General features: G+C 37.1%; 1 protein-coding gene across 3 annotated transcripts in view; it reads right to left on the bottom strand.

Moving 5' to 3' along the window:
- The window catches only part of SBF2 (SET binding factor 2), a 489,527-nt gene that overhangs the window by 72,252 nt on the left and 399,104 nt on the right, over positions 1–18,171 (bottom strand). For all 3 annotated transcript variants that reach the window (XM_023239559.2, XM_023239558.2, XM_023239557.2), the window contains exons 18-22: positions 13,822–13,992; positions 5,666–5,928; positions 3,083–3,255; positions 1,968–2,041; positions 317–512 (exon numbers count right to left, since the gene is read on the bottom strand). In XM_023239559.2, coding sequence (XP_023095327.2) covers positions 317–512; positions 1,968–2,041; positions 3,083–3,255; positions 5,666–5,928; positions 13,822–13,992 — 877 coding nt within the window. The remainder of the gene's footprint in view (positions 1–316; positions 513–1,967; positions 2,042–3,082; positions 3,256–5,665; positions 5,929–13,821; positions 13,993–18,171) is intronic.

Consider the following 18,171-nt stretch of genomic DNA (forward strand, 5'->3'; position numbering starts at 1 on the left):
AAATCAGCAGGAGACATTGTGAGCAGCTACATACTATGACTCTCCTTAAGTCACAATATGCTTCCTCATGAAATTATGATTGTTTCAGTCACTGAACCATTGATGTACTGTTTAGAAGATACCCTTGGTTCTTTAAATTAGACTCTACAATCCAAATTATCATTAGCTTTGACAGACAAAAGTATTCTAAAAATACTTGGTGACAAAAGGCTTACTTTGAATCTGAAATGATCTGCAAATTACTGCACACAAATGGAATCAAAACTCAAGTAGCACATGTATATCCATGTTCTGATGGCATTAATATGAGTCATACCCAGCTGATCATGGGGAGTCCCTCTGAACAGAATTCTGTATGTGGTGAGGAATAAGGCTCCTTCTGCTGGCAGTAGCTGAGGGCCTCCAAGAAGGCCTCCAGTGGCTTCTTCTCTTCCGTCAGGGTCTAGCAGGACTCGAAGACCTTCACAGACGATTTCTTCTCCTGGCAGTAGAGCAGGTCTAAGAATCTTGGGCTAACAACAGAGAAGGTATTTTAAACACAAATCTTGGGGGGTTTCCAACACTTAGACCAAAGTTATCTTTTCAGTCACAGATCTAAAAAACCTGAGACAGACTGCTTAGGTAGCCAAAAAGAGAAAATAGATTTGGGAAGAGGCAGAATTGATGTTTTTGCATCCAAATGTGAAAAGATTTTTTGCTAATTAACACTAAAATAATTGGAAATCACTAAAATGTTTAAAATATCTATTCAATGGAAAGTTTTGCAAGCATTAAAAAAAATAACATAGATCTATACATACTGGCATGGAAAGATATCAAGGATACATTATTAAATTAAAGCAAGTTGCAAACCAGTATGTATATTTTAATTCCCTTTTCTGGAAAAAGAAAAAGTTGTGAGAAAATGAACCAAACTGTTAAAGGTGGTACTATCATGGTTAAGGGCGGAGGTGAAGTGGAGTTGGAAAAACCATGAAGGACTTTCACTTTGTAGAATGTGTATTTCTCTAATGCTTCAATTTTATACAAAGAACATTGTTACTTCTGTAAATTTAAAAAACAAATACTTAGAAAAATAGATGCATCTTAAAAAGGAACTGCTCTTCTAGACCTTTACTGAAGATTAACACAATAAATGTCCAAATAATGAACATTTACACATCTTGGGAAATACACAATCACATGATACACTCCTCTGAAGATACCAGTGCTAGAAAAAAAAATCATCTCTCCTGAAGATCTAATATGCTTATTTTTTACTAAGCAATAAAAACTACATAAATCAGTACTATTCTTTTTGTTGGCTCTAGGAAACTCTGAGCTAAATGTAATGCCAAAGTTATAATGATCACTGTGTCTCAGATTTCTGATAGAATTACCTTTCTTGTCCATCCGGCTTCTGACTTTTCCTTTGAATTTATTTTTAATAGTTCTGTTATATAGGTAAGAGGGTCCTGACTGGTTTATAGACTGGTGCCAGACTAGCTGCAAAATAATCATCTAGGAGGCTTATTAAAGTATATATTCCCAGGCCAAGTCTCAGGGAACTCCAGTTTAGGAGGCTGAGGTGGGATTCTGGGCTCTCAATTTTTAATAGACTTCCCAGATGCTTGTGACGTATGCTTGTAATGTATACAGATTCAGGAACCTGGTATTTTTATGGTAACTCCCTTAAGTCCTTTTTTCTGGAAGTAGGCAGGGCATAAAATCTTGGCTTGGGCTTAGAAGTTCAAATGTTCATAATTTATGCCCTGCCTATAAAAACTGACTCAACAAGAGGCTATTATTGCTTCTTTGCTGAATCTCCTATTCTACTTCAGTATCTGTTTTATGAGGATCTACATGATAAAACTGGAGTTAATCTTGTAAAAGATGAGGGGAAAGTATTTTCTGGGGCACACCAGCCTATTGTTGCTGTTTTTAAGAAGAATGTTATACCCTGAAAACATGTAGTCTAGAATAATTACCTTCTGTATCGGTGGGAGTCTTCTACTCTCTCGATGTACTGCTTCTAGGGTCTCAATGTGCATAGCTACAATTCCTAGAACAAGTCAGAGTATTCAAAATGAAAGAGCACAAAATAAGCAGAATACAAATCCTGAATATTTTACAATTAAAAACGAATCACAGTTTGGTGGTTCTTCAAAAGTTAAACACAGATTTACCATATGATGCAGCAATTCCACTCCTAGGTATATACCGAAAAGATAAAAAAATAAGGACTCAAACAGATACTTGTATGTGAATATTCATAGTGGCCAGAAGGCAAAAAAAACCCAAATGTCCATCAACAGATGAATGGATAAACAAAATGTGGTATATCCACGTGGTGGAGTATTACTCAGCCATAAAAAGGAATGACATTGTGATACCTGCTACAACATGCATGAACCTTGAAAATATTATGCTAAGTGAAAGAAGTCAGACAAAAAAGGACTAATATTATATGGTTTAACTTATATGCAATATTTACAAAAGGCAAATTCACAGAGATATAGAGGTTACCAGGGGCTATGGGGATGGAGAATAAGGAGTTACTGACTCATGGGTACAGAGTGTGATATGATTTGGGTGGTTAAAAAGTTTTGGTAACAGGGGCGCCTGGGTGGCTCAGTCGGTTAAGCGTCTGACTTCAGCTCTCACAGTTCGTGAGTTCGAGCCTCGCGTTGGGCTCTGTGCTGACAGCTCAGAGCCTGGAGCCTGTTTCAGATTCTGTGTCTCCCTCTCTCTGACCCTCCCCCATTCATGCTCTGTCTCTCTCTGTCTCAAAAATAAATAAACGTTATAAAAAAAAAAGTTTTGGTAACAGTGATGATGATTGCACAACACTGTGAAAGTAATTAATATCACTGAATTTTATACTTAAAATAGTTTAAAGTGCCATATTTTATGCTACACATATTTTACCACAATTTAGAAATGTTAAAAAATTTAATTAGAACATAAATAAATATTATTGCTAAACTACATTGAAGACAAATATTGTAGGTATTATGCCAAAAAAAAGCAAACCCCTAAAAACAATTCTCACCCAATTATCTCCAATATTCTGGTTCTCTAATTTAATCTGCAAACTGATTACCTGGTATCATGCAATGAAGGCTCTTGATATGATCCTGAGTAACTCCACTTTCTGTGCAAACCTTGTCAATAAATCGGGTAATGAATCGCACAACAGAATTGGCGATGTCATTATTCTCTGAATCTTCAAACCCACTTTCTGTATCATAGCTCTCAGCTACACTTCCTGCAATACTGAGAAAGTCAAGGAAAGAAATCATGGTCAGTACTCAAATGTAACAAATGACTAATCTATCACAGTCAATTTCCATAGCAATTTAAATTTGCTTTCATTATGATATTCTACTTGCCTGCATTCGAAAGCTACTGTCAGGCATTGTCCTTTGGACCCAGATTTGTTTTTATAACAAATACCTTCTGTCATTCTCCTAAAAGGGAACTCAGGAACCACAGAAACTAAAACAAAAATAGACTCCTTCATTTATTATCTGATACTTGAACCTTCTAAAAGAAAACCCATAAAAACAACAACAATAAAAAAAACAGAAAAACAAAACAAAACAAAACAAAAACCCTGTTCTCTCTTAATTACTACATAGAGCCAGACAAAGTAATATGGCTATCTTTGGCCTCTGATAACTGGGGGGACATGTTCTTTGGTGGACAAAGTAAAGGAATTTTTCCCAGAATATAGCATATTTTTCCAAATGGAAGAACCAAACTGACCTATGAACCATTCTCTTGACAATATTTATCTCTTTGAGTGAACCACAACCCTTTTAGTCACTGTGAAGCCATTGATCTTCTGCAGGTGATAAAATCATGCAACAGAAGGGAATAAATTTGAAATGGAGTAGATGTAAAAGCTCCATCCCTGTCCTGGCTGCTTATTCGGTTCCCACTATTCAACAGTTACTCCTGCCTTCATGCCTTCTTTTAGACTGCTAACCATGGGAAAGACTCATTTGCCTGTTCTAACCTACTCAGTTCTCTTTCCTCCAAATTCAACCACATTAGCTGAATCAGCTTGAAAGAGAAGCTAAACAGGGAATATGACCTCACATCATACCAAAACATTAAAGAACCTGAGTGCCTTAGCCGCTCACTAGGCAGACTTTCAAGGAGCATGGTTATCTATAGTTTGAAGTGATGAAGGCCCAGGTTACATTGTTCACATAAAATAACTCTCTGCGGGAAGAAATAAGAGATCTGTGCAGCTGACTGCATGGTGCAAAAGACTGACTTCAAAACAACAAAAAGTAGACTAGCCTGGAAGACCAGAAGCTCTCAAGTGTTCTTGACAAAAATTAAGTATCTGGGATAGGGGGATTGAGAAATTGGGGTCAGAGATGTGGGCTTGTGGATGAGTTTCTAAGAGAGTATGAAGAGCCTGGAAGAGGGATTGAAAATGGAAAGAGAGGAGAAGCTGCCTGAAAGAGTCTGAGAAGGATTTATGAGAGAAGAACTACCAGGATGTTAGAGCATCACTGAAGACCTAAAAGGTTCGAGTTTCACTACTGTTGGGTATGCAGTTCATTTATTCATTCATTTAATCACATGTTCAACCAAATATTTAGTGAGTGTCTACTATATGCAAAGAGCTGGGGGTACAGCAATGAATGAATCATACAATAAGCAAATATATGAAAATAAATCAGGTTGTAGAAAGTGTCATGAAAGAAAAAAAATGCAAGGTAGGAGAAAGAGTGATGGATATGCTACTAAGATAAGGAAGTCAGGAAGGCCTAAGTAGATGACATATGACCAGAGAATTAAATGAAGTGAGGGAGTGATTGTTGTGACTATTTCAGGGAGAGTATTTCAGACTGTAGGAACAAGCACAAAGATCCTGAGGCAGTATTATGCTTAGAGTGTCTGAGGATTAGCATTAGCAGGGAGACAGTTTTACTGGCAGAAGAATGATAGGAAATAAAGTCAGAGAAGTTGTCAGGGGCCAAATCCGGTTAGGCCTTGTAGCCCATGGATTTATTCTCCGTGATACTGGAAGTCATTGTAGGGTTGGGAGCAAGGCATGGTTGAGGACACGATTATAAACAAATGCAATGCATACACTGAAAAAAGGAGGGCCGAGAAACAAATAATCACTTTGGCAAGAAGTTGATTAGTAATTTTCCAGACTGCTTTCTGTAAATTGCTATGGCAGAAAGTAACTGAAGGGCTTGATCTGTAGTGGGTGAGACATTTGAAATATCAGGTCACAAAAGAGAAGAGAATGTGGGACATGGTTAAGAACAGTCAGATACGGGGTGTCTGGGTGGCTTGGTTGAACGTCTGACTCTTGATTTCAGCTTAGGTCATAGAATCTAGCCCCACGTGGGGCTCTGCACTCCATGTGGAACCTGCTTAAGATTCTCTCTCTCTTTTTCTCTCTCTCTCTCTCTCTCATTCCCACCCCCTTTCCCCTGCTCTCTCTCTCAAATTAAAAAAAAAAAAAAAGAAGAATTAGATGAAGTGAAGATCTTTTAATATAGAAAAGTTGAAAAAAAAAAAAGGAGTTGAGCAAGTCTGAAGGTAAGGAAAATGCTTACATTTTTGAAACATGTACAGGAGTATTTGCCCAAAATGGTTTATATTGTCTGCTAAGACAAGAATAGAAAGGTCTCGTGTGTGCACATTTTGGTACCTGTTTGTGACAATGCTGTTGCTTCCACTCTCCCAGTCGCCTGGTGCTGATGTTCTTAGGAGCTTATTCTTACTTGTATCCAATGGAACCAGCAGGTTCACCATGAGGTTTGCAAAATGAATGGCCTGACTGAAGACAGTGCTTTCCTCACGCTGCACCAGCTCCTGCTGAGTTGATTTGCTCAGAGAAGGCCAAAGGCGTAGCTGCTCGGCTGCCAGGTCCATTGCTGTCTTTTCCTGATATTGGTCATCTGGAAGCTTATCCTAAAAAAACAATGCAAATCTGTGACATCACACAAGCTCAGAAAGCATTGAACATGTTTCAATAATCCATCTATTAAATAAATATCTATGTCTCCAAAAAAAAAAACATATAAACAAAATGTAACAACAAAACAAATTCTAGCCTTTTTCTTCCAGTTCCAGCCAATCTTGAGTGTAACCATGTGATAAATTCAGGGAAGCAGCAGCAAAGCATGGATAGATACATTTTGCACTGCTAACATTTCATTGCATTTATTTATCTCTATGGCTCCACCTCTTTCAAGCTGCTAATTATAACAAATTGCTAATGCAAAATACCTATAAATGAATGAATGCACTCCAGCAGCATTTACTAATACAGTAAAACCTTGGATTGCCCGTAACTTGTTCTGCAAGTGTTCCACAAGGCAAGCAAACATTTCTAATAAATTTTAACTTGATAAAAGCAATGTCTTGCAATATGAGTAGTACATGATGCTGAATGTCACATGATCACAACTGAGCCAATGGTTCTTCTCTCTCTCTCTTGCTACGGGATTGTGGGTGATCGTCTCCCAAGCTCAGATGCTTGGTCTCAGGTAGGGGTGCTTGGAAGAAATCAGTGATTTTTCAGAACGTTGGAAGTGCCCACAACTGGCACTAGCGTACTTTTTGTCACTTCAAAGCACCTATGGACAGTTCTTTGCTTTTCCATACAAGCTTAGGAATGCTTTGCTTCATTCTAGGTCATTGGATAGCTTCCTTGTTAAAGTTGCATGAAAAGAAAAAATTCCATGGAGCGAATAGATAGCAGTGATTCTGTTAGTGATAGTGAAAGTCATCCTGCACAATAACCCTTCCCTTCTTATCTCCCTCACACCAGCCACAAAGGTTTTCAAAGGTAAGTGCAGGTTAATTTATTTTTCTTTATATTTTGTATTTTATTATTTTATATTATATTACAGTATTATAATAACTTTTATATGAATATTTTTGGGCTGTAGAACAAGTCATCTGTTTTTCCATTATTTCTTTGGGGGAAATTTGCTTTGATATACAAGTGCTTTGGAGTACAAGCATGCTTCCAGAATGAATTATGCTCTCAAACCAAGGTTTTACTGTACTCTGATGCGTTTCTTCTCTTCTGTTGCTGGGAGGAGACAGAATGACCAAAATCACAAAAAATAGGGCTAATTTCCTTGTAAATGTGGGAGTCAAATATTATTAGGACACAGGTATACAGGTGGTAATGAGACATTTTATTTTTTATTAAGTTTTTAATTTTAATTTCAGTTTGATTAACATACAGTGTTATAGTAGTTTCAGGTGTACAATGTGGTGATTCAACAAGTACATAATACGACAAGCACTCAGTACTCATCATGATAAGTATGCTCTTTAACCCCATCACCTATTTCACCCATTCCCCCACACACCTCCCCTCTGGTAACCACCAGGTTGTTCTTCATAAAGAGTCTGTTTCTCAGTTTCTCTCTTCTTTTCCCCATGATCATTTGTTTCTTAAATTCCACATATTAGTGAAATCTTATGGTATTTGTCTTTAACTGGCTGATTTATTTTTTTTTAGCATTACACTCTTTTTTAATGTTTATTTATTTTTGAGAAAGAGAGCAAGAAAGAGTGAGAGGGAGCACAAGCAGGTGAGGGGCAGAGAGACAGAGGGAAACACAGAATCTGAAGCAGGCCCCAGGCTTTGAGCTGTCAGCACAGAGCCCGATGTGGGGCTCGAACCCACAAACCATGAGATCGTGACCTGAGCCAAAGTTGGACACTTGACTGAGTCACCAAGGCACCCCTAGCATTACATTCTTTAGCTTTGTCCATGTAGTTGCAAATGGTAAGATTTTATTCCTCTATGACTGAATAATATTTCACTGTATACATATACCACATCTCCTTTACCTATTCCTCAATCAATGGACACTTGGGCTGCTTTCATAATTTGGCTATTGTTGATAATTCGCTATAAACATCAGGGTGCATGTATCCCTTTGAATTAGTGTTTTTGTATTTTTTGGGTAAGTACCCAGTATTGTGACAGTGTGATTGCTGGATTGTAGGGCAGTTCTATTTTTAATTTTTTGAGGAACTTCCATACTGTTTTGCACCAGTGTGCATTCTAACCAACAGTGCACGAGTGTTTCCCCACATCCTTGCCAACACTTGCTGTTTCTTATGTTTTTGATTTTAGCCATTTTGGCAGGTATGAGGTGATATCTCATTGCAGTTTTGATTTATATTTCCCTGATGGTAAGTGATGATGAACATCTTTTCATGTGTCTTTTGGCATTTGTATGTCTTCTTTGGAGAAATGTCTGTTCATATCTTCTGCCCATTTACTAATAATTTGCTTTTGGGGTATTGAGGTTTAGAAGTTCATTATATGTTTTGGATAGTAACCCTTTATAGATCTGTCTTTTGAAAATATCTTCTCTCATTCTGTAGATTGCTTCTTAGTTTTGTTGACTATTTTCTTCACTGTGCAAAAGCTTTTTATTTTGATGTAGTCCTGATAGTTTATTTTTGCTTTTGTTTCCCTTGCCTCCGGGAACCTTTCTAGAAAAAAATTGCTATGGCTGATGTCTGAGAAATTACTGCCCGTGCTTTCTTCTAGGATTTTTATAGTTTCAGGTCTCACATTTAGGGTTTTACTCAATTTTGAGTTTACTTTTGTGTATGGTGAAAGATAGTGGTCCAGTTTCACTCTTTTGCGTTGCTGTCCAGTTTTCTCAGCACCATTTGTTGAAGAGACTATTTTTTCCTATTGGATATTCTTTTTTCTTCTGTTGAAGATTAATTGACCATATAACTGTTGGTTTCTTTGTGGGTTTTTTATCTGTTCTATTGACCTATGTATCTATTTTTGTGCCAGGGCCATACTGTTTTGATTACTATGGCTTTGTAATATGACTTGAAGTCTGGAACTGTGATGCCTCCAGCTTTGCTTTTCTTTTTCAAGATTGCTTTGGCTATTTGGGGTGTTTTGAGGTTCCATTTAAATTATACGATTGTTTATTCTGGTTCTGTGAAAAATGCATAGCATTTAGTCTATTTACAATCACAGTAATTATTGATAGATATGTGTTTACTGTCATTTTATTACTTACTTGTTTGGTTGTTTCTGAAGATTCTGATCCTTTCTTGTCTTTCTCTCTTTTGTGGTTTGCTGGTTTTCTTTACTGATATATTTGGATTTGTTTCTCTTTATTCTTTGAATATTTATTAGCAGTTTTGATTTGTGGTTACCATTAGCTTTGCATATAACCTCTTCTGCATACAACAGTCTATATTAAGTTGATGGTCATTTAAGGTTGAACTCATTCTTTACTCCTGGCCTCCCCATGTTTTAGGTATATGGTGTCATATTTTACATCCTTTTATTTTGTGATTTCCTTGAGTGGTTTTTTATAGAAATATTCATTTTAACTGCTTTTGTGATTCCTACTTTCCTACTATCACTTTTGGTCTTTCTTTTCCTCTCATGGAGAGGAATTTAGTATTTCTTGCAGGGCTGGTTTAGCAGTCATGAACTCCTTTAATTACTGTTTGTCTATCAATCTCTTTATTTCTCCTCCTACTTTGAATGTTAGCTTTGCTGGATAGAGTATTTGTGGATGCAAATTTTTCCCACCCAGCACTTTGAATATGTTATGCCACTCCTTTCTGGCTTGGGAAGTTTCTGCTAAAAAAAACCTGGTGATGGCTTTACGAAGTTTCCTTTGTATGTAACTGTCCTCTTTTGTCTTGTGTCTTTTAATATTTTTGCTTTATATCTATATTTTCCATTTTAATTACAAGATGTCTTGGTGTGGATATGCTTCTGTTAATTTTTTTCAGGGTTCTCTATTCCTCCTGGATCTGGATGTTTCCTTCCCCAGATTAGGAAGTTTTCAGGTATCATTTCTTCAGGTAAACCCTGTGACCCTTTTCTCTCTCTTCTTCTTTTGGGACTCCTATAATATGGATTTTATTATGTTTGATGGAGTCACTAAGTTCCTTATTCTATTCTAATTTTCATGATTCTTTTTTCTCTCTTTTGTTGTTCTTGATTACTTTCCATTACTCTGTCTTCTAGGTCATTAATTCATTCCTTTGTTTCCTCCATCCTGCTGTTCATTCCATCAAGTATGTTTCTCATTTCCTTTATTGAGACTTTTATCTTTGCTATATTATTCCCTATCTCTGTGTTAATCGTCTCACTGATGTCCTCCACTCTTTTCTCAAATCTAGTGAGTACCCTTATGATCATTGCTTTAAATTCTCCACTAGGTATGTTACTTAAATCTGTGTCACTTAGATCTCCAGCTGTGGCCTTGTCCTGGTTTTTCATTTGGGACAAATTCCTCTGTCTTTTCATTTTGTCTAAGTCTCTGTGCCTGTTTCTGGGTGTTAGAAAAGTTAGTTGTCTCCTGTTTTTTTAGGATAATGGCTTTATGAAGTTCTGTAGTATCGTGCAATGTAGTGTCCCCTATTTTCCCAGCCCTGGTGCTTCCAGATACCTCCAATGTGTGCTGTGTGTGGTCTGCTGTTGTGTCCTGGCTGCAGTGCATTGTAACTAGGTATGCTCTGGTCTGCTTGTGAAATGAGGCCTCTTGCTGCTGCCACCAGAACCGAGTCCTCACAAAGCTTACAGATGGGGATGGTATTGGCAGGGGTTTGAGCTGGTCCTCTAGGGGAGGAGATCTACCAGGTTGGGGCTAAGAAGGCGGTTCCACTGAGTACAGGGGGTGGGGCTTGGAGTAAGAAAATTAGGTAGCTGCACTGATTCCCACAGGTGGCTCTGTGTTTATGCTGAGGGCCAGGTAAGGGAAATGGCACCTGCCAGCTCCTTTGTTCCTGGAGGGGTCTCTGTGAATGCTGCCTCTGTGACATACTCTAAGATGAACAACTAACCTCCCCACTGTGTGTCCCAGGTTTTCTTCAGATTACTGTTTCTATGCAGTATGTCCTTGGGCTGTTTGGCCTGCTTTTTCTCCAAGAGCAGCCCCAGTGTCCTCTGGGCTCTCACTGAGCCAAGTCCACTGGCCTTAAAACTTCATGTTTTAAAGCTCTTCTGGTTGCAAGAATTCAAGAAATTGGTCGCTCTCACTTTCTAAGCCAGTTCTATGGGGATTTGTTTTCCCCATGCACGCCTGGTACGCGAGCTTGTCTCTTACTCTTCTGTGCAACTGTAGCTCCCTCTACCTCAGTGGCCATGATCTGTTTCTCTTCCAAGCCACATCTTACACTTCCTACCTTCTTCAATGTGCCTTCTTCTCTATCTTTAGTTGTGGAGTTTGTTTTGCCATCTTCAGATTGATTTCTGAGGTTTTTCGATGATTTGATAGTTATCTAGTTGTATTTGTGGGACAATGTGAGTCTATGGTTCTCTCCCACCATCTTCTTAAAATCCTCTTTCTTTTTTCTTTTTGGTATGTCTGACAATGGAATTTTAAACAGGAGTTTCCTAGTAGGCTGAAAAGTTAAGTAGAGCTAGTATATCTAGTCTCACTTGTTTTTAAAAAAATTTTTTTTTAACATTTATTTATTTTTGAAAGACAGAGAGTGAGCAGGGGAGGGAGAGAGAGAGAGACACACACACACACACACACACAGAATCCAAAGCAGGCTCCAGGCTCCAAGCTATCAGCACAGAGCCTGATGTGGGGCTCAAACCCACAAACTGTGAAACCATGACTGGAGCCGAAGTCGGATGCTTAAACGACTGAGCCACTCAGGTGTCCCTAGTCTCACTTGTATATAATCTGTGTATCATAGAGAGACTTCTTTAGAAAAGAGGACAGAGAAGTAGTGACATGTGTTTGCTCTACAAATGCTTTTGAGATATACCTCTGTTACACTACATCTGCTTTTAAAAACTATCAAAAGCACCATGCCAGCCCAAATATTTCTGGACCATGACCTCAAACTAATTTGCATCTGCTATAGTTACCCCTTACCCAAGTACATTTGGTGTTTTGAAAGAAAAATCTGAGTTTTACATTAAATTAAGTAAACAATTCACACTAGCAGTGTAGAATAATAGTTTGGAATATGAGATGTCAGCTATTTTTTAGTAATGTTTCTGTTCTTATCATACTCAAGAATAGACAAATAAGGTTTAAATTACATGAGATATATAAATATTTGAATACTACTATGTAATTCCTGTTAGGTATCTAAATTCATTTATCTTACATAATACAGGTCAATTTAAAATATGTGGTGATGTAAGAAACAACAAGTGTTGGCGAGGATGCAAGGAAAAAGCAACCCTTGTGCACTATTGGTGGGAATGGAAACTAGTGCAGCCACTGTGGAAAACAGAATGAAGTTTCTTCAAAAAATTTAAAATAGAGCTAATTTCCTTGTAAATGTGGGAGTCAAATATTATTAGGACACAGGTATACAGGTGGTAATGATCCAGTAATTCCACTACTGGGTATTCACCTAAAGAATAGGAAAAGACTAATTTGAAAAGATACATGCATTGATATGTTGGCATTATTTATAATGCCAAATTAGGAAGCAACCCAAGTGTCCACTGACAGATGAAGAAAGATGTGGTGTGTGTGTGTGTAATATATATATATATGTATATATATATATATATATATATATGTACGTGTATATATATATATATATATATTATTCAACCATAAAAAAGAATGAAATCTTGCCATTTGCAACAACATGGATGTATCTAGAGGGTATAAATGCTAAGTGAAATGAGTCAGTCAGAGAAAGACAAATACCATATGATTTCACTTATATGTGTAATTTAAGAAACAAAACAAATGAACAAAGAAAAAAAGAGACCAAAAAAATAGGCTTTAACTATAGAGAACAATGTGGTGGTTCCAGAGGAAAGGTGAGTGGGGGAATGGGTGAAATAGGTGAAGGAGATTAAGAGTACACTTAATGTGATGAACACTGAGTAACGTATATAGAATTACTGAATCACTATATTGTACACCTGAAAATAATATAACAGTGTATGTTAATTACACTGAAATTTAAAAAAAATGAAGTAAAATGGAGGGTGATGGGAAGGATCATCAGTAATGTATTAGCCCAGCATGTAGAATTAAAAATTACTCTTAATAAAAAAAAAATTAAAAAATTACTCTTAAAGTGAATCAACATTGACAATCAGCCTTTAATCCTGGTTTAAGTTCAATTAATAAGGTTGGTAATTTCTAACATTTATTATTTACTATGTGTCAGGCACTTTTGAGTGCCCTTTACTTGTATTATACATCAAAGTCTTACAAAAATTCTATCTACTCATTTTACCAATGTGGAAATAAGGCACAGAGAAGTAAAGTGATTGCCTAAGACCAGACACTTAGTGAATGACACTTTAAAATTTCAGAAAATTTAAACTCCTTTTTCAAATTAAAAACAATTTTCTTGTTTTAAAATATTCTGATATTTTTCTGAAGTATAATTGATGCTGATAAAATATGTAGAAACATATAGAATACTCCTAAAAGGAGAACTAGACTTATTGCTGACATACTTTTGAGAAGAACTATTGAATTTTACATTTATTTTAGAGTCATTTAACTTTAATTTGACATTTCTTCAAAAAGTTAATTGCACAAAGACATCTGCCCAGGTCTTTTCATTTTCTTTTCTCTGTTCAACTTCCTATAATTGTTTCAAAAGGATTCTTATTTATTAAAATATAATAAAACAATTCTAATGCTAAAGAACTATATTAAGAAGTTATTATGGAAAAATGTAATATCAGAAATCCACACAGTAAAGACGGTCACGACAGGATTCCCTAAAATGAAACTTAAATGTACTGGTAGAAAGTGCTTGGGTTTCCTTTTGCCCTGGGAATATATGAATAAGCTTTCCTTGAAGCCAGATCCCAGTCCCACACCAGCACCTTTCTTCTCTTACCTTTTGCTTCAGATATGGGGCATGATTGTCTTCCTTGGCTGAGAGATACAGAGAGCGAACCTGTTCCTGCACTGCACTGTAGAAGGTTGTCTCCCAAAATTGCTGATTCGTCCAAATGGGGTGGTCCTGCACACAGGTGTAAGCAAACTGGCTGACTCCAGGGGCCAGTTTCTGTGAGAACACACAATACATATCATCACAGGGCTGACCAAGTCATGAAGGTTCAGAAAATTACAGGGGTCATGGTTGATCATAGATGTTATCAAAGTGTTTACCTAAACAATACCTTATGGCAGTACAAGCTTAGCAATCAGCAACCTATTCATTTTTCTCCTTTCTTTTTTTAAACATTAATTTTATAGCTGGCAACTTTGGGCTCCCTATGAAATCCTTTAGGGTCTCAGTCACTTCACAGACATTTTAGCATCAGCTAGAAATCGAAGTTATTATATGAATTAGAGAATGTATGAAAAGTACCTGGCACTTTGGAGTTGGTAGCTCTTATTACAATTAGGATATGTGAATGAAATCCATCGTAACCTAAACAAAGCTTCAGATAATTGAAATTTTTTTCTACTTGGTTTTAGAGTACATTTTGCTGGGGGGAGGCACTAATTAAAATGTGAGTGAACCCGCAGTGTGGCCTTACACACAGAATGAGGGCGTGTCATGCATTTGGGACTCAAGAAGAATTACACCCTCCCTACTGGTCACTCTAGCCCATTACCTCCCCACCAAGACTGCTGCCTGCCTCACATACTCCCTAGCAGAATGTCCTGCACTTCAATGGCATTTTCTGGTAACCAAGACTGGTCAAGGGAAGGTAATCTCAAACCAAACCTTCCTTTCCAGGACTTCCTGCTGGGTTTCAAAGTAAGAGTAAACCTTACTCTGTGATTTACAATAGAAGGAAGGAAAACTAACTCTGCAGGCACTTGAGGCACTTCATAAATATTTATTGAGGCACTTCATAAATATTTACATATCTCACTTAATACTAAATATAAGATGCACCTTATTATTGCCAATTTAAGGAAGAGGAAACAGAAGTTCAGGGAGGTTTAAGTGATTGCCTAAAGCCAAATAACAAATTACATAAGTAGTAAAAACGATTTTCAAGCCCAAAGTTTGTTTGGTTCCAAAGCCCCTGCTCTTTTTTGTATACCAAACTGTCTTGCAAAAAACATCATAAAAGAAGTTAAGTACTAATTAGCACTGCTGTTTTTTTCCTGTACTTCAGGGTTTTGTTTCCCAAAGTAATATTCTGCCTTGAAGGATCTGATATGATTTTAATTAACATTGTATTTTTACTTCCACATGTGATTCATATTGTCAGTTCCAGTTAATGATTTAAATAATCTTTCCATAGCTACTGGCTTTCATCTCTAAAGGTTAAAGGTATTTCAAAATTTTTTAATCGATAATTTCTCAGCAAACAGCAGGTAATGTTCTCAATAGAAAATTTTGGTTCATTTTATTTTTTGGAATTGAGTTCATCTGTTTTCAATGAGTAGGACTAAGGTTTCTGATAAGGTTTTTAAAGCAATTTAATAAGATTACTTCTCTTCTTTTGGAATGTTGGACACTGAAGATTACTATTAAGGTTATATATATAAGAGTTATGTAGCAAAAGTTGGTTCATTTCTTAGGGATGTATAACAGATGAATAAGATACCTGGTAAAAATGATATTCTAATACATGCTAATTTCCTTCTTGGTCTAGAGCAGACTAAACCTAGAACTGGAATAGGCACCATGCATACCACGAAATGTAGTACTTATTTAGTTAGAAGCGGGATGGCTGTGATTTTGTCTATGAGAGTCTATGTATTTCTGTATCACATGTGTAAGTCCCTTTCAAGCTAGGACTATGTACTGCTGCTGAGATGATTGACTATAACTCCCAATCAGGTGACTATAAGTTGAGATTGGCTGTAAAACAAAAATCAAGAGTTCTCCAAAGGGAAGCTGCATGAGGATCACTGTTGATCTTCATAATGCCTATATACTCCTTTAAAACACAGTTACCATCTACCATTGGGGAATCATGGGCAAAATGTGTGTGGTTCTGCGAGTACGTAAGCAGAAGTCACAGACAATGTGAATCCCACGTTCCTCCTATACTCTGCTTGTAGATACTGGGATGTAAGTTGCACTTTTTTTTTTTTTTTTTTTTTTTTTTTTTTGCTCTGCAGCACTCTAAGGACTAATAATGATCTCAGTAGCAGTGCACAGACCTATTGTGAAAGGGATTTTAGGGGTGCCTGGGTGGCTCAGTCAGTTAAGGGTCTGACTTCAGCTCAGGTCATGATCTCATGGTTTGTGAGTTCAAACCCCTTGTCAGGCTCTGTGCTGACAGCTCAGAACCTGGAGCCTGCTTCGGATTCTGTGTCTCCCTCTCTCTCTGCCCCTCCCCCACTCACGCTCTGCCTCTGTCTCAAAAATAAATAAACATTAACAAAAAAAAAGAAAGAGATTTTAAAGGCATGAAATTCAAACAAGATAAGAGCATAATTCTCCATTGCCTCTCCTGTAAGTATAGTCAGAAGCAGCACCATTTCTTACAAATGCAAGGTAATAAACAGCAGCTCTTAAAATTTTTAAATTTTAGAGTTCCAAAATTAATATAGATGAGCTCAGAAAAACAGAGCTCTTAGCAAATCCTTATCAGTTTCTCACATAAAGTACTTTTAGGATCATCAACTAACCAAAAAAGCTATTATTAACTTTAGATCTCTTATTACAACTTGACAGAGTTCCTTAGGGATCTGAGAGCATAATGAAGCCCTGCCTTTCCTTTTCAGAATTTTTCTTACTGATGCTGCATATTCACTTTCCTTGGCACATATGACTTATTATCTTCCTATTTATTCATAAACTAAAAATGAATAGGCAAAAACTCTCCTAAATCTTCCATACAAAAGTGGCCTGTATATATTCCAAGATAGAGTGACAGTGGCTCAAAGTATCAGCACCCACAACTGTTTCCCAGGTGAGACACTGTAGCGGGCGGGGGGGGGGGGGGGAAGTGATTATAGGATACTTTTTGGTGGCAAGGCAGTCACACATGGCTATGGCATCTGATATATGCATAATAAATCATTAATTCCCAAATACTTCAACTATTATTATTTTTCCAAATATGAAACCTTCCTCCTTCCTTATGGTTTCCTGCAATGTCTTTCCAACCACAGGCAAGGGCCACTGTGTCCCTCACTGTTAGGATGGGAGGGCAAATGCACTGATGGGCAGGTGTGTTCTTAGGACCAGCAGAGGGCAGTAGCACCTTATTCTGCTTACATTCTATCAGGGCTTTAGATAGGAACTGCAAAAATGGAGCTTTGTAGTCTAGCTGGTCTTGGGTGGTAAGGTGAATGCTGCATGTCTTCACTGTGTATTTGCGAGACCCTACAAAAAAAAATGGATTTCCCCGAGGTCATACAGCAAGATGAGTAGAAGGGATGAGAAATAAGGTTTTCTGCTGTTCAGTATCATTTCTGTAAGATATAAAAATTGAGATATTCCACAAAACTATATTATAATTATCTGGATAAGGATACAATGAGATTGTTTAGAGTCTCCAATTCACTATTTCTATAACAGTAGTATTTGTAAACAAAGAAAATAAGCACCTATCTATGAAACTATCTCCTGATTCTAATAACTTCTTTGAAGAGAAAACTTTCCTATGATAGTTTCTCAAATTGGCCCATATACCATCTTCACGACCTTTTGTTTTGTACAAACATGAGACCCAATTCACACTGAGAGTGCAATGGTGGTGGTGGTGGTCATGGTAGGGAATGCTGTTGTCAAATGACAGCTCTCTTTCCCTTCAATTTTGGCAACAATATTTATTTTATATTTCCTAATATTTTTTTATGGTTCTGTCCTAAAAAAACAAGTGATATTTTGCCATGCAATTTTATGAGATGTTTAAGAATATGTTGACTTCCTTCCTTATCTAGAAAAAAACAATAGCCCTGAAGGTACTAGATTAAATAAACAATGCCATTAGTTTTCCACAAAGCATTCAAAGGAAATTCAGCATGGGATAGGGTAAGGAGAATAAAATTACCAGGCTTACCAACCAGCAGGCCAGATTCAAATCTAAATAAATGGACACAAATCATTTCAGAGATGAATTGGTCAAGGGGAAGGTTAAGATGTCAGTATGAGGGGTTGGTCTAAGGTCTGTCTGGCTAGACATGCTTGTTCTCCAGGCCCAAGGACCCAGTTAGGGGGCGTAGAGGGAAACCAGATTTCAGGAAAAAAGCTAGCTGGTAGGATTGATTCCACAAATATGTAATGGTCTTAAAGAATAATGCAGAATACAAATATTTCTTGTTT

This window comes from Felis catus, chromosome D1, assembly GCF_018350175.1.
Source record: "Felis catus isolate Fca126 chromosome D1, F.catus_Fca126_mat1.0, whole genome shotgun sequence".
Taxonomy (NCBI): Eukaryota; Metazoa; Chordata; class Mammalia; order Carnivora; family Felidae; genus Felis; species Felis catus.